The sequence below is a fragment of the Microtus oregoni genome, unplaced genomic scaffold (genome assembly GCF_018167655.1).
Source record: "Microtus oregoni isolate MIOR12 unplaced genomic scaffold, Mior012 000046F_ref0000063, whole genome shotgun sequence".
NCBI lineage: Eukaryota > Metazoa > Chordata > Mammalia > Rodentia > Cricetidae > Microtus > Microtus oregoni.
The window spans coordinates 3026293-3049407 of record NW_024543220.1 but is presented as its reverse complement, the minus strand read 5'-3'; the positions used below and the strand labels follow the sequence as shown (position 1 = coordinate 3049407).

The following is a 23115-nucleotide window of genomic DNA, read 5'->3' as shown; positions in this document are numbered from 1 at the left end:
ACTGTTAGCTGTAAATAGCATGTTAAATGACACAGATTCATGCCAAGAACTACTGAAGACGTTGAGCATTTCCTTAAGTGTCTTTCAACCATTTTAGATTTCTCTGTTGAGAGTCCTCTGTTTAGGTCTGTACTCCAATTTTTACTGGATTATTTTTTTTCCTTTTCTTCTCACAAATTTCCACCTGCCTCTGCCCCCTGAGTATTGGGATTAAATACTATATTTATTTTTATGTTTTTGTGGGTTTTGATGCATGAAAATACATATACCATGTGTGTGGTTGATGCCCTGGGAGATCAAAAGGGTGTGTGATCCTTTGGAACTGCAGTTACGGGGGGGTTGTATGACATCATTTGAGTTCTGGGAACTGAAACTGTGCCCTCTGCAAGAGCAATTAGTGCTATTAACAACTGAGCCATTTCTTTAACCATTTTCACTTGTTGCTCTTGCAAAGAACCCAGAATTATGAGGCATGCTGGTAATTTTTGCAATTCTCCAAGAGATCAGTATAAACCACTCTTGGAGGCAGGCCACAGTTGAGGCTGGAGTCAGAGCTGGACATCTCAGACATTGCAGTTTTCACTAAGACAAAATAATCCTGCTGGGATGCTGGCTAGCTTCGTGTCACCTTGACATAAACTATAGTCATTTGAGAGGAGAAAACCTCAACTGAGAAAATGCTTCCATAAGATCCAGCTGTGGGCCAGCCAATCAGCATTTTCTTAATTAGTGATTGATGGGGAACAGCCCAGTCCATTGTGAGTGGTACTACCTCTGAACTGGTGGTCATGGGTTCTATAATAAAGCAGGTTAAGCAAGCTAAAAAGCAGCACCTCTCCATCACCTCAGCTCCTGCCTCCTGGTTCCTGCCCTCACTCTTTTTGATGGGTGGTTGGTTTTGGAGACAGGGTATTTCTGTGTAATTTTAGTCTTGGATGTCCTGGAACTCGCTCTGTGGAGCAGCTGGCCTCAAACTCATAGAGATCTGCCTGCTTCTGCCGGCCGAGCACTGGGATTAAAGGAGTGTGCCAGTGATGTCTGGCACCTTTAATGCTTTTGATAATGAACTATATGGGACAATGAGTGAAATAAAGCCTTTCCTCCCCCTCCATAAAACAACTGAAATGGGAAATACCATTAGACTATTTTGCTGATTGGAAAGCCATACATGCATACAATGCATTTGGATCAAGTACACTCTCCTCATTCCCGCCTCCATAATTCCTCCCACACCACCACCACCACTTTTACTTCTCAATTTCATATGCTCTGCATTTTATAAACCCATCGAGTCCAATCAGTGCTGTCTGTATGTATGTGAGTATAGGATCATCTACTGGGCTACAGCTAGCCTCTTCAGTCCCGCATCCCTAAGGAAAACTGACTCTTCCTCCTGTAGCAGTCATCGATTTCTTGGTAGCAATGATTTATAAAATGTCATGGAAAAGTCTATAACATTCAGATAGGATGTAATTTTCAACACAGATTTCCCTACTAAAGCAAGATTTGAAAGATATAAAAAAGGCATTTTCATTTATGCTAAGTACAAAACTTTTACTTTTATTTCATTTTTCTTAGGACATTACTAGATAATGTTTTCCTAGCAGATCGATACAGTGAACCAAAGGAAAAAGAATCTAATTCAGACTAACAAATGAAAGTCTCAGGGTGACAACAGGACAATAAAACAGTGATCCTGTTAAAAGAATAGAGTCTTCGGAAGCATCGTGTGTAAAAAGGAACCAGAAAGTCTAGTGGCTACTGAGCAGGTATCAAAAAGACTAAACCAAATCGAGTGTTGCATGGTGACTCTTCTAAGAGCCAACAAATCACAAATAAAATTGGAGAACAAACAATTTAAAGCATATTGACCAGGTTCATGAGCTGTGTGGCCATGAGCAAGTTATTTTAATCCAGTTTATCATTAATTGTAAGGAAACATTCTGTATGTGCCAGGAACATTGTGTTACGTTGCCGGGAACACCTCTAGAGAAGTGACCTCCTGCTTTCACTGTTCTTGTTCGCTGCAGGGAAAGCTCTGCCTCACTGTGTCCCAGAAAAGAGTGCTATGGAAGTGTCCACATTTAAACATCTTTTCTCTCTTATTTTAGAGTCATCTTTCTGCCTCCTCCTTTGCATAGCTCCCTGAGCCCTGAGGGGAGGAGTTTAGTGAAGAAATCTCAGCTAGGACTGAGTCTTCAAAAATCTCTCACTTTCTGGGAAAGCTCCGATTTTAAAATGATGCATATGTGTTGAAATAGTATGTAGTATTTTCAGAGGATTAGTGAGGCTTTATTTGCCTTTATGAAGTTATATTTCGAGCATTCATTACTTTTCTGTTTATGCCCAAACTCAAGCATCCTCCATATTTCACCAATCTTTTAGTCCCATGAGTGCTATTTCATCGCTGCATACTGTCATTTTATTCTAGTTCCTTTCCTTTCTGCTGAGGTTACAATACATGGACACGGTAGAGGAAACAAGTGACAACTACGGCCGGACCTGAGAGTCACGTGACAAACTTTGAACCAGGGACTCGACTTTGGTGGCAATAGGAATGCAATCACCACTTAGACCTGTTCCTCTATCTTTCACTGGATCTGAGGGTCAGCAATGCTTACTGTGGGAAATAGTGGATTTGTGGGTAATGTGAGGTTTACACACACACCAAAGATCCCTGTATGTAGTTCTGCTAAGTAATTATATTCTGTGAGGATCCTTTGTCTCTGTTCTGGATGTTAACCTCAGTCAGGAGACTTTTCATTCCTGTAGTTTTTTCCTTCACTTCAGGGGTATTGTACACAAAACAGAACGCTTTTTCTTTTTTGTAGTTCTTCTATTCTTGCCTTCCATTAATCCCATATCAGCTAGTCTCCAATTTCTCATGTAAACGTAGTCCTAAACTTTATAATACGTATTTACTTTCATCCCTGTCTTCCTCTACATGCACCGAATTAATACATTGTCATACAACAAAACTATACATCTTAGTGGGTAAAGGCACCGGAAGCCAAACCTGTCAGCCTGAGTTTAATCCTGGCAAGTTGTTCTCTGATATATGTGGGAATGGATATGCCCATGAAAGACAAATAAAGCCTCACTAATCCTCTGAAAATACTGCGTACTATTTCAACACATAACACATATGCATCATTTTAAAATTGAAGCTTTCCCAGAAAGTGAGAGATTTTCGAAGACTCAGTCCTGAGATGTCTTTCATGTGTGCACATGTACACACACACACACACACAACAAATTGCAAAAATAAATAAATAAAAATTAAAATATATTTCAGATTTGTTTAGTCTTATTAGTTGTTTAATAAATATCTCATAATTTGGGACCCAGCTAATATTTTCTGTGTTTCACTCTCTAGAACGAACACACCATCCAGGTGGTTGTGAGAATGCTTACAGCCTGACCACCTGCAGCCTGGTTTACTCTTGCCTTCACTAGAGACTGTCCAGTGAAAAATAGTGGATAAGAAAATCTGAAGTTATGTTTTTGATCAGTCAGACTGGTTTGGTTTTCAAGGAAATAAAAAAAATGGGATAAATAAAATTCAAGCTTTATAAGCCTTTTGAGACAGACAATCTAGAGAGGAGAGATGTGTTAGTGCCCTCTGGCAAAATGCTACAAAGAACAAAGCAAACCAAGTCCATTATTGAGAGGGATTGGAGCCTATAATGGAACGATGAAATTATTTAAAATGTTAAGCACTGCTTTTGTGCAAATATGGAAGATGACATGTTGTAAGGTGTCAGTCCCATGAATTTAGTTTAGGGACTCTTCATATTTTGGGTCAGGTTACGTTCACATTGTCTTCTGAATTATTAAGGAGTGAGAATATCTTGTGGCCTTTTTTTTTCTAATTTAAGAATGTGTAGAGGTTCACCTTTAGTGGCCACCTCTTTCTAACTGGTACTATGTGATATGAAATGCAGCATCAACCTGGAGGCAGAGCCATCTCCTTCCCGTAGGTGCTTTTTGTGTGGAGAGGATGTGGCTCTGCAGAGCTGTGGATAAACTGCTGGCACAGAAGTACACAGATGTCTGGCTGGTTTTCGCAGACTCCAGAATCAGTGAGAAACGCTCCCGCTTCTTCCGAGAGACCCTGTATCCTTCAGGGATGTCTCCTTTGCTGTTACTGTCAACATCATATGAAAAATGAATCAACCGTAGCCCTAGACCTGGGTCTTGTCGATACCAGAACATTCTTTCATGGCCCATATCCTGTACACAGTCCAGCAAAACCTCCTCTCCCGTTCTTTTGACCAGATATCTTGGTGTCTGGATTACGTCCATGTCCACAAGGCCTGTTGGTGAAGAAGAAGTGAAAGCAAGGTTACCTAGTATCAGACTACCTAGCCTGATCCTAGAAAAGTCTGATATCACAGCCTAGAAGCAACAGTATGCGGTTTGCCCTCAATGCCCAGGACATACCAGTCTCCAGGACTCACCTAGTCCTAGGAAACAAAGCAGTACAGCAGAGATGAGTCTAATACTCATGGCCATTTTGAAGAATGTGTGGGTCTTCTTGCCACTTTACACTGACTGTCTATGATGTCATTGTTCTTGACCACACTCATGAGCTTGTCTCCTTCATCTAGACTGAAACATCTGGAGATCTCAGAGAGAAAAGAGGGTATCACAGAAGTCTCTCTCTCTCTCTCTCTCTCTCTCTCTCTCTCTCTCTCTCTTTCTCTCTCTCTTTCTGTCTTTCTCTCCACTTTTATGCACATGCTTCTGGAATGGCATTGTGCAAGTCTGGAAGTACACTAATTTAGTCTGCTGAAAGTATTTATTTTTAGATACTTCTTATTATTGTATCCATGGATAGAGGCAACTGTAGTTGATGTTTTCCATATGCAATAGGTTAGTTCCCCTCACGAAGCATCTTTTTTTCTTCAAGTTTCACTGGTGGTAGTGACAGCAGTGGTGTAAATATTATTTAGAGGTTTAGCAAGAGAAGAGAGCTGGAAGAGCCAGTGATCCAACAAGAGTGGGTTTATGACCAAGCAATAAAGTGTGAAGTATAGGCAAATAAGCTGGAAAATGTACTTTAATTTTTTCTGTTTTTGTCATATGTCAGAAATTCCTAGGAATGTTGGTGGTAGATGACTCCATTCAGTGTCTGTGCAAATGATAACAGAGTCGGTAAATGCACAATGTAGTATGATGTGCTTAAGCGAGAAGAGTTACACTAATATTTAAATGCTCTCTGATACACAGAGATAAATGCAAGGAAAGCTTTTGTGAGTCTCAGAGTCTGCAGATCTTCCCTGGAGGTGAGGTGAAAAATACTGGGTGGATTAAGGCTAATTCTGTTACAGGGTCTGGATTGAAGAGTCCCCATTAAAAGAGCCAATAAAAAGTAGTGGAAAAAAAAAGAATACTGACAATTCCAGTGGTTCTCAACCTATGGGTCACATCCCCCACAGGGGTCACATATTAGTTATTCTGCATATTTTACATTACAGTTGCAAAACTGCAGTTATGAAGTAGAATGAAATATTTTTATGTTTGGGGGTTAGCACAACCTGAAGAACCTACATTAAAGGGTCACGGCAGCAGAAATGTTGAGAACCACTCAGATTGTAAGCCAAAGTGGCCTGTTGTGACTCCTACCACCAGGGCACCTGGGACTTCAGAAGTGTTCCTGTGTGCGGAGATGGAGAATGCTTCTGCGTGCTTCTTTTCTGTGGGAACAGTATTTCCCCCATGGTAAGGGGAGGGCTCAGGAAGCAAGGGTCACCTCCTCCTTTTATGACAACCATTTTTCTGCATGGAGGATGTGACTTTCAGTGTTGTGGTCTAACTGATGGCAGAGGGCAGAGAGTCTACATATATTGAGCGTGGGAGAAATGCTTAGTCTTATTTAAAAAAAAAAACACCCTATCTTTTTAAACAATTGCATTTACTTAGCACTCCAGGAACCAAGTGACTAATAGGTTAAAAACTGTCCTATGTCAAGATCCACACATGGAGGCCAAGGTACATAGTCTAGTTACATTGCTGACTTAATTTCTGTACTGATGATGATATCTAACAGGTGTGTCGGTGAAATTGTGACCCAGGGATATTATGTACACAATACAGACAATTTAGGGAAGGTAATAATGTATCTGCATCATACTTATGCCTCTGACTTAACTTTTTTTTTATTGAGAAAAGGAAAAAAAAGTTTCCCGCTCCTCCCAGCCTCCCATTTCCCTCCCCCTCCTCCCATCCTTCTCCCCCTCCCCCCACTCCTCTCCCCCTCCCTCTCCAGTCCAACAAGCAGTCAGGGTTCCCTGCCCTGTGGAAAGTCCAAGGTCCTCCCCCCTCCATCCATGTCTAGGAAGGTGAACATCCAAACTGGCTAGGCTCCCACAAAGCCCGAACATGAAGTAGGATCAAAACCCCCTGCCATTGTCCTTGGCTTCTCATCAGCCCTCATTGTCCGACATGTTCAGAGAGTCCGGTTTTATCCCCTGCTTTTTCAGTCACAGTCCAGCTGGCCTTGGTGAGCTCCCAATAGATCAGCCCCACTGTCTCAGTGGGTGGGTGCACCCCTCGTGGTCCTGAGTTCCTTGCTCATCTTCTCCCTCTTTCTGCTCCTCATTGGGACCTTGGGAGCTCAGTCCAGTGCTCCAGTGTGCGTCTCTGTCTCTATCTCCATCCATCACCTGACTTAACTTTTTTAAGAAGACAAAGGACCACAAAACAGAATTCCATGGCCATGGTAGATAAGCTGCGGATGGGGTCAGGGAATTTCTGCTAGTTCTGCTCTGCTCAGGTTGTGACAAGAGCATGTATCAAAGAACTCCTCACATTGTTAACTCAACCAATTAAGAAGCGCAGAGGAATCTATAATCAATACTTGAATAGGTGATCTGGTAGAGGAGCATCACAGATGAAGAATGAGGAGTGATTTAGCACAGGGCACACTTTAAGAAACTTCTGCATGAGAATTTAGGCAGTCAGAGTAGCTAAAGGAAAGTAGAGCTTTATAACAGAAAGGTGGACCAGTATTCAACTATATAAAAATATGGGATCTTACAAGTACACAAAACAATAGACACCAGATAGTTAACTAAAGAAACTTAAAGTTTTTCATCTCATCTGTGGGAAGGAACAGCTGGCAAGCGGGCAGTCAGGGTGGCTGGTTGTAGGGTGGTAACTGGATTCCAGGTGAAAGATTACACAATAATGGTGGGGTGGAGAATACTAGTATAAATTGCAAGGAACTTAATACTTAGAGGTGTGATAAACACGGGTATGGATTTGGTGTAGAAGGACATCAGAGGGTCAGGGAAGATCACTCCTGCATTGTGAGCTTGCATATTGGTTAATGGCAAAGTTAAATTTGGTAAACAATTCAGAATATGGTATTTCTGCCCACACACAAAAACAATGGTCAAAAATATCAATAACAAAGCCAGTAATATGAGAAATCTCAAACTTGCCTTGGGGCAGCAGCTCCATTGCACCTGAAGATTTAAGACCCATGGGGAGAAAGGAACACAGTGGTGTCCTGGCACTTTAGACCTAATACAAGGATCTTGCTCTGTCTGAGTTTTGAAAGTTGTGGTATAACAAGTTGAGACTGGAGCATGGGAGTCACACACTAAGTGAAGTGCCCTGCTGAGAGGCCCTGAGGCCAGAGAGTTATAGATAGCTCCTATGGCTGTTGCCAGTGGGAAAAGATGTTACATTCTCTTGGCTGGTGTGGGGCCTCCTGAGAGTGGAGGCTTCTCGCCCATGTGGCTGTCCTTTTTGTGCAGAGAGCAGCGGGCTGTGCAGAGCTGTGATAACTGCTGGCACAGAGGTACAAAGAGGTCTGGCTGATTTGGGTAGATTCCAGTGTCAGAAGAAAGGCTTCTTTTCCTTTTCTAGAGACATTATACCCATCAGAGACGTCTCCCTTATCGATATGATCAGCATTAATTGAGTAATAGATCAGCTTTAGACCCAGACCTGAGTCTTGTTTATACCAAAACATATAATCATGATTCATATTCAGGGAGCAAGTTATTATCAACTTCTTCCCAGTCTCTGTGATGACGTGTCTTGGAGCCTGGGAAACTTGAACCTCCGTGGAGCCTATGAATGAAGAGCATAGAGGTTGAGATAGCCAGTTTGGTGAAAAGAGATAATTCTTTACCCTTTCAGGAAAAGATCTGAGCCCTGGTCTACATACTCACCTGTCCCTAGGAGATAAAGGACCACACAGCTTAGGAGAATGGTGACCATGGTGATATCATAGTGAAACTCCTGCTTCAGTTAGTTCTCTGCAGGCCTTGAGGCTACCACTAACTTATGTGATGTTTCTCTCCCTATCATGGGTGCCAGGAACATTTGAGGGAGGAAAGCTCCTCCCCCTTTCTGCAGCAGTTTGGTGTGTACATGGGCACCAAAGCAGCCTTATGAGTTGTGCCATTTCTTCAGTTTCTTTGAGGCCACGTGTCTGTATGCATGTGGCGTGTTGTTGTATTAGCACACTCTTGTAAAAATTGTCAAATATTTATGTATTTTAGATCCTCACGATCTGAACTGGAATAACGTGTGACTATCACCTAGAAATGTGAGAACAGAAAGCTTACTCTACTATCAAAACTGCACTTTATTTTTAGAAGCTATTTCTACTCTGCAGGAAAGATTCCAAGTGTCTTCTCTAGCCTACTCTCTGCTGTGTTTTTTTAGACACTGTCTTTTAAAGGATTCAAAGGTGTAAAAAACTCAGCCAAATTTTTCACACCACAAATGATTTTGCCTTCATGTATCCCACCCACAACCTTAGACCCACCTATCCTTTGCTCTTTAGCAGGTAAGTCAGGCTTGCTGCTGCCAGAGCCAGCACAAGCTTGACTGACATTTATTATATTATGCTTCATGCCTTTTTTCTTCCCTTTCCTTCTCCAGGAGAGGCTGGTGAGAAGCATAGCATGTCTGAGAATTGCTTTTCTGGCTAATTTTTGAAAATTAAAGTATAAGAGCTGGAAAGACGGCTCAGTGGTCAAGAGTACACTCGATCTTCCAGAAGATTTGGGTTTGATTCTCACCACCCACGTGATAACTCACAGCTGTGTATAGTCCCTGGTCTAGAGGATTGATGCCCTCTTCTATCCTCCACTGGCACTATGCACACGTGTGTTGTGCAGACATACACGCACAAAAACACATCAGATATAAAATAATACTAAAAATTCAAGTATATCTAATGGGTAAGGTTTTATGTAGGATATGGGTGGAATATGATCTGTATCTGCTATCTTCTTCATCCTTCAGGGCACCACTCTAGGACTTGTCTCTCTTCTGCTTACCCTGGCAAAAAAGTTATCTTCACAAAACCCTATGCTTGTATCTCATCCGCAATGGGGTGCCATGTGTTAAAGCCTTGTTTGAGAACACATGCTTTACACTTCAGCTACACAGCCGTCTTTTCTTTTATATGACTTTGAGGTCAGATGTGGACTAACAGAATTATCGTCATAATTCTAGTCCTATGTCACTTTATGCTCAGGTTATTTCAATTCTGAAAAGTGTACTCTACCTTATATCATTCTGTTATCTACTACAAGCCGTTGAGAATCCAAATTTTTTAAAATGTGTGTTTTTTAAATTATGCATACACATTCAACTTCATTACACCCTCACAATACTATTTGAAATGTGATGTCTGCATTACAGAATATGTTAGTGCCCTCTAGTGGAATATCACAGTGACTATCACTTGAACCAAGTTAAAGCCTAGACTCTGTAATCTATTAATATACTTAATTAAATAGGCAAAGGGAATTTAAGGTTGCAAAAGTCACTGAAGCTATTGATCAGCAGATCTTGGGATAGGGAGAATGTTCCTTTAATTCAGGTCGTCAGACTCCGATCACATTAGTTCTTAAAATATAGAACCTTCCTTAGTTATGCTTCAACGAAAGCATGGTTATACAGAAGAGAGTCAGATAGACGGAATGCGGCTAGCTTTGAAGATGGCAGAAAGAAACAACTAGGCAAAGGGAGTCTCCCATCAATCCTTCATAAAGGAACGCAGCTCTCCTACTAACTCAGTTTCTGTCAGGTGGGACTAGGTTGGTTTAAGACCCATGCTCTATATTAATTTGTATTATATCAATAAAAATTGGTACGATCATAAAAGTAAGTAAACATGGAATAGAACGTGGTTAGGAAGTGAAGTACCAAGGGAAGGAGAGTAATTAAGGACAGGAAATGTCCTTGTATGTGGGTGGCTTCTGTGAGCTGGACAATGGGTCTTGTGCACCTTGGGTTTGTAGGGTATTTTGTACAGAGAGACACAGATGCACTGACATATCTAAGTGACTTATTAATGTTGAAAGATTAAAAAATCTGGGCTAATTATTCTCTTTATTTGTTATTGTCGTGGTAGTGGTCATGCAAGAGACTGAACCCAGGGCCTCGCTCATGCTACGTAAGTCCTTTACCAATGACTCAGTCTCCAAGGCCTCACTGTTTTGTGAGAAATTTATTGGTGGTCGTTTGAAAGAAAATGGTTCCCAAAGGGGTGGCCCTATTAGGAGATGTGGCTTTCTTGGAGTAGGTATGTTCTCATTAGAGGAAGTGTTTCACTGTGGAGGCGGGCTTCGAGGTCTCATAGCTGCTCAGGTCACGTCCAGTGTTTCAGACCACTTCCTGTTGCCTGTGAATCAAGATGTAACATCTCTCAGCTCCTTCTCCAGCACCATGCCTGCCTGCATGCTGCCTTCCTTCCTGCCATGATGATAATGTATTAAGCCTCTGAACTGTAAGCAAACCACCACAATTCAATGATTTCCTTTATAGGAGTTGCCACAGACATTGTATCTTTTCATAGTACTAAGACAATTTTCATCCAGAGCATCATTTTCAAAGATGTTAATGTCAGAGAAATAATGAATTAACTTTATTCCTCACTTGGGTCTACTGATCTGGACATCCAGTCTGATTTGATAGTCTGAGAATATCTCAGTAAAGTATTCTTGCTGCTTCTCTGACCTAGGTTCTCAAAGCCCATGTTTCATTGATTTCCATGAGGCCTGTGTTAGAAAGGAATAGAAACCAAATGGAGAGCTCCCTAAAAAACCTATGTGAAGGCAGCAATCAAGAGCTGGAGACCCTGACACTCTGAGTTAACCACTCCTGTCCCCCAAGGCCCCACAGACCAGTGTCCCCAGTGCTTTCTTTACAACCAGTTCTCCTGACAGAACTTCAACAAGGTACGTCAACATGGTCAGTTCAATTCAGGGAAAAGCATCTCCCTTCCCACATTTCTCTTCTTGCCTGTGCATCTTTCTCACACATCTTTGTTTGCCAAGCCATGTATTCTTTAAGATGAGCATGACTCTTACTATGGGGAGGGAGGCAGATTTTTACATGTTTAAGCTTGAATCCCATTCTTTGGGCAATTTACTTACGCAATCTGTGGTTAAGTTGCTTGTGACTGGGTATTACTGGTTTACTAGCATTACCATGACAAAGTACTACAGTCTGCTTTAAGTGGTAGGAATTACATTTTCCACTATGTTGGAGGCTGAGATCAAGGTGTCAGCTGAGTCAGTCTCCTCAGAGGCTTCTCTTCTGGACTTTTAAATGGACATACTTGTCCTGTGTCTTCTCATGGTCTTTCCTTTCTGTATCTCTGTCTGGATCATTTTGCATATAGGCTAGGGTGTCACCCATATGACTTCACTTTATTAATTACAACTTTGAAGATACTATCTCCAACCAAGTCATACTCTGAAGAATTAGCTTGAGACTTCATTTTATAAATGCAGCAGACAGGTACAAGTCATCCTGTTGCCATGTGAATACAAATATTACCAACTTCAGAGGACTGTTATGGTGATGATGAAATGATCAAAGTGGAATAAAGAGGGTAAAATTTTGCCAATCATACAGTTCTCAACTGCCATCTCGCTGCTGCTTCTATGACAGTATTTTGAAGTGTTATTTCAGTGAGGATTCAGTGTTAAATTATTCACATATTGTTTTTTAGAAATTTCTTCTCAGTTCTGAGATGCACATGCTAGCTTCTTTATTTTATAGATGTGAAACTGAAGTCTTAGAGGGGCAATTGTATTCCTAAAGCTATGAGCTGGCCAGCTTTGCCTGACTGTGGATCCTGCATTCAACCACAGCTTTTGAATATTTTAGTATCTCTATGGACATATTTAGGTTAGGTGAACAATAAATCCTCTGATTTGAAAGCAATTTGGCCTTTCTATTTCTCCCTGTAGGAACTGCTCCCGCTTGACTCAATTTTAGACACCTAAAGCATACCTAATATACCTCCTTTGATAACTTATTCCTCATCATATTTCATCCCTATGTGTGCTATGTTGTCTTTGTCTGGCTCCCTCTAAGCCATGGATGAGGCAACTGGGTCTCTCCAGCCATGCTAGCTCTGCTGGCAGGCTAAGTGGGATGTAGTATTACCAGAAGCAGCAGCTTTGAAATGAATCCCCACTGTCTTTCTATTTGCTAGTCTTTTTCTGTTTTGTTTTTTAAAATGATATTATAGCAGGGTTTTTGTTTTGTTCTGTCCTGATAACCTAATATATTTTGAGTTAGATTGACACCCAGAATTGAAATAAATAGCAGTTTTTATTTACTGACCCTCCATCCTCATCTTCTACTTTAACCATTTATTTTGCTAAATGTTTCCTATAAAAACATCATGGCTCCCTTCTGAGAAGTGGTGTGCTACTCTCTCATGCAAGGTGCCTTTCCGGTTTTGTCAGAGGTACAGTGGAAGGGGGTGAGGCTTTTTTTTTTCTGACACTCATAGTTTCAAGAACCAATCACATCCTAATCAATTTGCTCCTCTCCTCTGTCACAACATCCTTGCTTCAGCAACGGCTACATAGCAAGGCCAACGCATTTTCTGCTGGCCACTGCCAAACAACATGGAGGAATGAACTCTTTCTACAAGAACCATCCCTCTCTGAGGTAAAGATGATTGGAAAGATGCTTGATGGGACATTCTGAGCATAAATTGTAATGAGATGTTTTCATAAACAGAGCAGGCTAAAGGCAGAAATCAGTGAAATTTGTTCTTAGAATTGGAAATCCTCTCTGGCCCTTTTGCAATTTTTTGGTCTACATCCCACATCACCTTTGCCTACTTTTGGTTGCTTGTAAATGGGGCCCTGAAATGGATTTCTGTGGCCGGTACAGTAAATCCCTGCAAAACTCATATCATAAAGCATTAAACCTACCATGGAGCATATTACAGATTAAAAATTAAGCATAGTCCTCACTGGATTTATGTCAAGATGCAGGATGGATTGTATTCCTCTTTGAGTCCCCATGGGGAAATCTGTCTCTTCACTCTTACAGTTCCTAGAGACCACCTTCATGCCTTGGTCCTTATTATTTATCGTCAAAAACAGTGACACTGTGGCACGGAACTGACAATAGTCACTTTTAAAGATGTGTGTTTAGACCAAGCCCAGAGACATAATCTAAAACAGTCTCTTCGGATATGATTAGATTAGTATGTAACTGCACCTACAAACCTCATTCTCTCTATAAAGTAAAGTAGCCGTAGTTTTTGAGAAAGAAGAGGTAAATATTTTTTGAAGTCATTATTTTGGCTAACAGAAGGAACATAAGACTAAGAAATGGTTAAATTTAAGAGCATTTTACAAAAACTTCTGTTAGTATGTTTAAAAGATTTGATATATACTTCCAGTCAGACTGGGCAAATATATCTAGAAAATTCATTTCTTCACAGACTTACACATAAAAGTTCACAACTGCATTATTCATAAAAACGGAAAGGATCAGATGTACATTTGGCAAGTGTATAGATGAACAAATGGTGACATGTCCATGGGTTGCAAAAATTTCAGCACTAAAACATGGAACAAATTATTGAAATACTTTGGAATACAGACTGTCTGGCCAGTAAGGGCCGGTGATCTTTTTGTTTCTAATACTGCTCCTCATAACAATGGAGTTATAGGTATGCTTAGCCACAACTAATTTAGTATTAAGGTTCCAGGGATCTGAATTCTGTTCATCGTGTTGTGCAGTGAGAGGTATTGTCACTAAGGAATCTCCCCAGCCAAGACCAGACAATTAAGGCCAAGAGTCATGTAAGGAGGATTCTTCAACCTAACAAGTATCTTGCAAGGATGGCTAAGAAGGACATCAGTTTATGTCAATCGGTTGTTCAAAGTGCAAAGTCATACATAAGAGCTGAAGCTGGGGTAATAAGGATTAGGGATGGGAAGAGACAGGCGTGTGGAGAGCTGTGTGTGAAGGGATTAATTTAATATGAGGAAGAATCCATGAACAAGGCTGTTGGAAAAATAAAAAGAATCATATCCTGCTTCTTACAACAGCCATAAGAGACAAAGAGTGAGTCCATCAATGGAACTGGCAGTTAGATACAAAGAAGCTGAGCACTGGCTGTGGAGCGAGACATTTCTCCCCTTGTCAAATGAGCCATGGGCCACTCCTAATCTACATCATTGCTCAGGCCATTCTTTACCATGTGCAAGAGAAGGCTGGGAAGATTTCCAGTGGTTTCTTCATTTAAGATGAGGATTCTGAATGAAGCTGTCCTTTTCATGCAATGTGTATGTGCTCACGTGGCACAGTGTGCTGCTTGCTGGCACAGAGGACCAGGACCTGTTTAAGGGTCTGGCAGACTACGGTGTGAGAGGAGAATGTACTTTTCTTGTTCTGGAGACTGTATTCAAAAGAAAACTCTAATTTCTCTGTATTATTATTGTGATATGAGCAATGAATCAGCTCTAGTTCCATTCCTGGATCTTCCGCTATTAGTAGATTTTGTCACAGTCCATGGTTTGAGACTATCCCAGAGTAATGTTCTTTCCTATCCATATAATGCAGTATTTTAGGATCCGGGAGACACCAGCATCCAACAGGCCTACAGAATGAGAACATTTGGCAGCAGAGTCCAGGGTGGGATTTGAAGATAAGGCAAGAATAAAAATCACACAGAGAAATTTCCCTTCCTGAGTTTGGAAATTCTGCATCTTACCTACACCCAAATGATTAAGGCCAGAGAGCTGAAGAAGTTTGCATCTGTGGAGCAGGCTGGGCTGAAGCAGGAGTTTCCAGCCCCAAGGCCATAGGATGGGTTCTTCTGGAAGATAATGAATCATGGCATAACCTTGTCAACTGCTCTGGGCTCCACACCAAGCCTATTCAACAGTTTCATCCGCATTACTTTTCACATCAAAGAAAAGGTACTTTTGTTTGGTTTCCTCATCCATAGTAGGCTTGGCCACCTGTATGGATATTTCTCCACAGTCTCTCCTAGTCTTAGGAAACCTTCCATTACAACTCTTTCACAAGTTTTGGAGATCAATATTCTGCAGAGTGTTCGAAGACTGTAACAATAGGATTTGACCTAATTTTGAAAGCTGGAAAGGAAGCAATAGAGTGTGAGTTCTGAAGGTTAAGCAGGAATGGACTCTGCGAGGCTGAAAGGGAGGATTATTCAACAGAAAGGTCCATCAACAGAGCCACTGCATCAGACCAAATAGCGGGAGAACATTAAAGAATAAATCATCTATTTATATATCAGAAGGATCTGGAGCGACAACTGGTAATCATAGATTTTTCTGAAAATATAGAGTGATTATGTGGATATCATTCAATCATCTCAGCTCCATTTCCACGGACTTGTTAGGCCTTCATTAACTTTTCTTATGATGATTTTAGGCTTGTCGTTCCTTAGCAAGAATTCCAAATACTGAGAGATCAGTACATCCCAATTTGTACTCATCCCTAGCACATAATTTGGTAACATTGGCTGAAATTAAATCATGATGAATATCTATGCGTGCACACACATACACACACACACACACACACACACACACACGAATCTTTCCTTCCATAGCTTCTTTTCAGAACCCAGAGTCCACTAAGGAAAACAGTTTCTTTTCCCCCGACACCATTCTTACATATTTTTTTCTTCCTGGTTCTCAGTTAATCATATGTCACCATCAGATATAATTGGGAGAAATACCATGTATATACATGCATATTTTTGATCCAGTGAAACATCCTTCCATTTTTAAACTTCTCTGAACCAGTATGCTTAGAACCAAACATATCTTCTTTTCAAGGGGACTTAGATGTGAGAGGTGTGGAAAATTTAAATAGACATGAACCAGAAGTCAGAAAATATGTTCTTGGAAGAGAATCTTGAAGATCTAACTGCATGAAGACATGATTGAGCCTACTTTGGTTCCCTCCTCGCTTCTTCCTTCTTCTTGACAAGCCATCTTCCAGGAATTATACTCAGTAGCAGGCGTGTGAAGTTAGCAGGATATCACCCCTAATCGAAAGAATCTTGTGAAGAGCCAGGATTGAAAAAAAAATCATAAAAAACGCAGACACAATGCTTAGCAATCATTTCACAGAAGAGAAGAACTGGTTCTTTTTTTCTATAAGGGCTAGAAAAGCTTTTGTAGATAGCTCTTCTCTGGCTAAAGGATGCGAGAATGTGTAAGAGGTAAAGAAGTAGACTTAGGAGAAGGCATTTGTAAAGGTACAGCTGTCCCAATTCAACATGGTCTATTCAGAGAATTATAAAATGTTCAACTAAGCGGAAATCCAAATTACTGGAAGGAATTTAGAACATTCGACTTGATTTTTCATGCATGAAAACACTTATGAAAGGCTTTATGTGCTGCATAAACAGCCATCTATGAGACCTGGTGCTCCCTTCTGGCTTGCAGGCACACATGGAAGGAATGCTGTACACATAATAAATATTTAAAAAAATATATTAAACCAGGGCATACTGGTGGCAGTGTGAACCACAGCCAGTAGATGAGCTTCCAGTCCAGGAAACCAGTAATGAAAGTTTTATGTTATTTTCTAGGAAGTGGATAGTGAAAGCCTACAATAGATCAGAAAGAGTGAGGGAAGAATGAAATCAAATCTGATGAACACCTTTTCTATGGGAATTATGGCATTAGCTATCAACTTGGTAAAATGTTTTAGTTAGAGAAGTCTGCCCCCTAACGTGTCTTAGTGCAGCCATATCCAGTGATTGTGTGTATGTTAAAAGTGGGTATGAATTTTGCCTTCTTCACATTAGAATTATTCCAGATGCTATCAAGCTTCAGAGTTCCTTGAAGAGCCAGAAATGTCCTGGGCTGAAGCAGGTCCAGCTCCTTTTCTGTTCAAACATATATCTTTGTCATTTACCCATGTTGATTGCCATGGTATTTCCAGCAACTAGTGACCTTCCTCTAAGAATTTAACTTATGACATTGTGGGACAGAGAACTAATAGATTTGGAAACTTATGTAATAGAAAAGGGGTGCCCAGAATCATTGTAACAATCATTGAGATGGAAATGCAGGATGGGTTTGGTGTAAATAAGAAGGCAACAAATCCAGGAATTAAACCCTTGAGTGGCCTGTGAGGAAGCCAGCATGCATTATTCACTGGAGGGCTGATTTTGTCACCCAGAAGTGTAAAAAGTTGTGATGACTAATGATGAAAAAACTTGAAGGGAACATGTAACAGTCAGAAAATAATTAAATGGAATGGTTAGTAGCTTCTGAGAGAATCTCAGTTATATATGAAACTACTGTTGAAGCTTGGTTAGAAAGCAAGAACAAAATCCATGAGAATGTTCTTTTATAAAGAGATCAGTTCAATCGTTCAGAGCATACAAGGGAGACTGGAGAAAAGAGTGGCACCCTTTTCAGATGAAAACAGGTAGAAAACACAACCAGTTGGGTCCTCCCTCTCTGAACAAAATCCAGTCAATTCTTTTGCTGGAGTGATTGAAGCTTGTGGAGAAAGACGACAAAGGACTTGCTAGAGCTTTTGTCTTGATTCTGAGGCACACTTCCACTTTATTCTCTCTAAGTCCTTGATCAAATACTGTTGTACATGAGCCTCAGTTGGCTTCCAGAAGAAACCCTGCTGCAGGGGAACCATGGGGCTAATCAAGTGACAATACTGAAAGGGGCATCTCTACGTTCCTATTTATTCACATAATAAGCAGATGTATGATATTTTTTATTCAGAAAATGCAGATAACAACAAAAATATAACTTCTCTTATAAACTAAAATTGTTCTTGTTGCAACTCAAAGTGTGGGGCCCTAGATGAATAATTGTTTTTGTAGAGCAAACTCTCGAATGTCTAACTTCTGAGCCAGGTAGAGTGATAATTAAACTGATTTATAGGTAAAATCTAAAAATCAAGACAGTTTGTTCTTAATATACAAACAAGCAGGCATGGAGCTTACGTGTGGGGTTGAGCTTAGAGGAACTGAGATGAAGAAATGGAACACTGGACATGGAGGCTGTTAGTGAGAACAGTGCAGTGGGGAGTGTTGCAATGCACATGGCAACAGTAGGAAAAGCTATGAAAAATCACAGTATATTTGAGCTGATTAAGAAAAATCATTAAACTACCCAGGTCAGGAAAGCAGAACAGTGCCTTTCTCATCATTGGCGAAACTTCTTCCTAAAGTAAATGGGTGTAACTACAGGAGCCCACAGCAGACATTGTGTACAAAGTGAAAGACCTTGGAACACTCAGCCCCAAATGGGATGCCTCCATCAAATCCCTCCCCAAAGGGCTTAGGGAACTCTACGGAAGAGAAGACAGACAGAGAGTAAGAGCAGAGGGGATGGAGGACACCAAGAAGAAAAGGCTGTTTAAATCGGCATAGTCAAAGCACATATGAACTCACAGAGACTGAGGCAACATGCACAGGACTGGCATGGTTCTGCACAAGGTCCTTGGTTTATTTATTACAGTTTCCAGTTTGGTGTTTTCAGATTTGGTCTGAAATCAGGGGATTCCAGAGTTGGTCTCTGTTTCATGTGTTTCTGTTGGTCTCTTTCCCTTCTGTTTGCTTGTCTTGTTCAATTCCAATGTGTTGTTTTTTTTTTTAAAGAAAAGATATTATATTTTATTTTATTATTTGAAAAATTATTAAATATTGTTAAATATTTGAGTTCACTATTCTGAAAGACTATTGCTGGATCACCCTTCTTTTTCCTGGAACCTCACTATGAATTACCTTCTTACAGAAAGGAAACCATGGGGTTTCAGAATCACAACGTTGTCTGCAGACACCCAAAGTCACACTTAAATGTGACTCACTGAATTAAGACTATCCAAAAATCCTAAGTATCCCACATCTTACATTAAGGCAAGCTTCTGACCTCTGAGAAAATTACTGACCCATCTGCCTATCTTTTGGTGTAGTTAGCAGGTGGCCCAGAAGCACTGTGCAAATAAGTGCAGGCACCAATGCAAAGGGAGTCTGATTATGGCAGGCGTTGTTTAGAAACAAAACATTTATTTTGCTCCTTCTGAGAAAGATAAGCATCCTTTGTACTCATCAAAGATGCTTCCTTTGTGAATGCCGTTGATATGAAGGAACTAGGAGATCAGACACAGTCCTTTTCCTAGGTCTTGTCAATGCCAATATATTCAGTCATAATTCTTAGTATGAGAACATTCAAGAGTAGGGCTCTTACCTGCCTTTCTGATCTTGTTCTGTGGGATCTGAGTAATATCAGAATTCATAGGCCCTTTTGGAAAAATAAGAAAGATATGAAAATAGAGCTGAAGAAGGTCTGTATTCTATGGTCTAAAGAAGAGGCCTAATCCCAGTCTGAAAAGTTCAAAGATTTCTCCATTTATTTTCCAAACTTACTTGTTCCCAAGAAACAAAAAACCCCACACATCTGAGTAGTATGGATCCCATGGCAAGGATGATTGTTAAATATTTGAGTTCACTATTCTGAAAGACTATTGCTGGATCACCCTTCTTTGTCCTGGAACCTCACTATGAATTACCTTCTTACAGAAAGGAAACAATGGGGTTTCAGAATCACAACGTTGTCTGCAGACACCCAAAGTCACACTTAAATGTGACTCTTTAGGCAGGATGAAGGTGTTTCCAGCTCCAAATCTCTGGGGAGTTAGGACATGAAAACAGGAAAGGGAAAATGTTAACACTCAAGGTAGATCCCTCCTCTATACTGAGCCGGAGAGGCGCTTGCAGATACAACCGTATATCAGAAAACTTTTACACCTATATTTAACTCAAAAAGAAGAAGACCTTTTGGCTTGCATTTTACAAGTGCTCTTGGTGGTCACAGAGGCTTATTCACTTCATTCTTTTCTCTTTCTTTTTCATCAATAGTTAGCAGAGAGTTGTTTTTTTTTTTATCTTCCCATTGTCTGTTTCTTTACTCATGACAACCACCCTCTTGACATTCAGAAGTACAGAATCCTTTACCATTAGAGAAAATTGACTCTCTTTCTCTCAACATCATTCAGATTCCAAAGCTTCTCTGCTAGCAATGGGGCTTCTTGCCCGCCTTCCATGTTGACTTTGACTGGCTTGACTTTGTGTATACTGTCACAATTCTTGTGAGTTCCTACAAGCTTTTACTCTCTTGTGTCTAGAAAACACTGTTTCCTTGAAGTGTCTACCACCTCTGGCTCTTACACTTTTTCTGATCTACCTTCTAAGAAGATCCCTGAACCCTGAAAGAAGGGGTACAACATTCTCAATTAAATAATAAAAATATCACTTTAAAAAGTCATCATGGCTCAACTATGTTCATAGCAGCATTATTTGTTGTAGCCAGAACCTAGAAACAACCTAAATGCTCCTCAACCAAACAATGGATAAGGAAAATATGGTATATTTACACAATGGTGTACTACACAGCAGAAAAAAATAATGATACCTTGAATTTTGTAAGAAAATGAATGGAGTTAGAAAATATCACTTTAAGTGAGGTCACCCAGAACCAGAATGACAATTATCACATGTACTCACTCATAAGTAGTTTTGAAACATAAAGCAAAGAAAACCAGCCTACAAACCACAATACCAGAGAACCTGACAACAATGAGGACCCTAAGAGAGGCATGCATGGATCTAATCTACATGGGAAGTAGAAAAAGCCAAGATCTCCTGAGTAAATTGGGAGCATAGAAACTATGGGAGGGAGTTGAAGGGGAAGTCAGAAGCAGGGAGAGGAACAGAGAAAAAATATATAGCTCAATAAAGTCAATAAAAAATAAAAAGTTATCATGACAAAATGTCTAATTATAGTATATAAATAACTGAGGTATTTAGGTGTATCCATAGTAAAGTCTGTGTGGACCTAGGCTAGAAGAATACCTTCAAATTTCACTGTCATGTTACGAAACTGTAACTTTTCTCTCCGTTTTTCAAAGTCAAATCTAACTCATGTCTAGGTGAATTCTGTAAATGGAATCTGTTCTCTAAAATTCGAGGCTTTCATCTGTGAAAATTCAGTGACTGAATTACATACTGACTGTTCCCAAATTTCCCATTCCTTCATGACTTCTCCAGCTTCAGTCAATATTTTCTAGGTGGAGATAAGTACTAGAAATATAGGTTCATTGCAAGAAATGATTTTGTATTTCTAAGAAATGCTTAATATGTTCACTCATATTTTCAGGTAGAAAATAATCTACTAATAGATAATTTTTATCATAGCAAATTATTCCTAACTTTTGAGAGAAAATATTTAACAACTCAGTACAAGTATCTCAGAGTTACAGAGTTATTGTGTGAAACCTGGTCAGCTAGAAAAATCAGTTGGCTCCTTGCTTCTTCAGGTCCTATGCTTCCTTCAGCTTTGCCACATCCGCTAATATGCCCTTATTTATATTAGTCAACCTTATTGCACATTGAATTGGGAGCATTCCTTTATTTTTGTTTATTTTTTTAAATTTTGAAAGAAATGAATTACATTTGACTAATAATCTTCATCTATATGAAGTTCCAGGTAATATCCTGATTCACAGAAATATTGGGTAATGATCAACTCAGGACCATTACCATATCCATCTCCCTAAACTTTATCATTTGCTGATGTTGAGTATGTTCAAATCTGTTGACTACAATCACCTTGCTGTGCCACAGCACACAAGACTATATTCTTCCTATCTATTTTTAACAAGGTGCATGTTAACCAGTGTCTCCTCACCACCATGTTATTTTAAAATATTTTTATTGTTTGACAGCTATGACATTTATAAGTGGGTTCCGGTTGTTTTCGCCCTTCATTCCCCTCCCTTTCCATACCATAGCTATGTTCAGCCTTCATCAGAAGAGCATTTTACTTCAGTTTGATCAATGCAGAAATCTATAGTTGACCAAAGTGATAACAATAAATGACATTAGAATGCTCTACTCTAAATGGGACAGTTATGTTACCTCCCTTTCCTCCCTCCTTCCATTGAAATCCTCCTTTACACCAAGTTTTGCTCCTGCTCCCGTGACTTCTTTGTGTATGTGAACCACTGGATATAATTAGGGTTTCTTGCTTAAGTATGTGAGAAATTACTTACTAGAACAAGAACAGTTTATCAGTAACTACACTACTAAAGATTGTACCCCCATTCCTAACGATTGTTAATTGTCCATAACCCCAAGGATGAGTGCTGCTCCCTCTATGATGAGAGGTGAATGCCCAATCACAGGCAGGTCTTGTGAAGATGAGCACAACTGCATTGGGTTTGTGAGACCGAGGCTCTGTCGCACTCTGATCAGATATTCTTACTACATATCTTCCCATCCTCTGGCTCTTCCATTTCTCCTGCTTCCTCTTCCACAATGTATCACAAGCCTTGGGGTAACATAACTGTCCCATTTAGAGTCGAGCATTCTAATGTCATTTATTGTTATCACTTTGGTCAACTATAGATTTCTGCATTGATCAAACTGAAGTAAAATGCTCTTCTGATGAAGGCTGAACATAGCTATGGTATATAGAGGATTATGGGTATAAACTATCACAGTCTTCTTGATGTTTACTTTATACCACAGTTTTTATAAGCAAAGATACTTACTTCCACCACTCTGCTTATCCTGACCTGCAACTCATTTGGACTTTCAGTAATTAGTGCTGTATCATTGGTGAAATATAAGTTATTGATTCACACAATACCTATCTTCATACCTATCTCCTCTCCTCCAGGGTGTTGCTGCTATTAATTCCACACATGGGAGGGGTGCACAAGGATTTTAGCATTGTAATAAAGAATCCGAACCTCAAGCAAGCAGTCAATTTGTCTATCTGTTAGGAAACCACAGTTCAAAGA

The 23115-nt window shown here is 40.1% G+C and overlaps 1 gene segment (V, D, J or C); it reads right to left on the bottom strand.

The window, feature by feature from the left end:
• LOC121435425 overlaps positions 1 to 23115 on the bottom strand; it is a 289312-nt gene that overhangs the window by 244530 nt on the left and 21667 nt on the right. The window contains 1 exon segment of the C gene segment in view: positions 4029 to 4316. Within this exon segment, the coding sequence occupies positions 4029 to 4316 (288 nt within the window).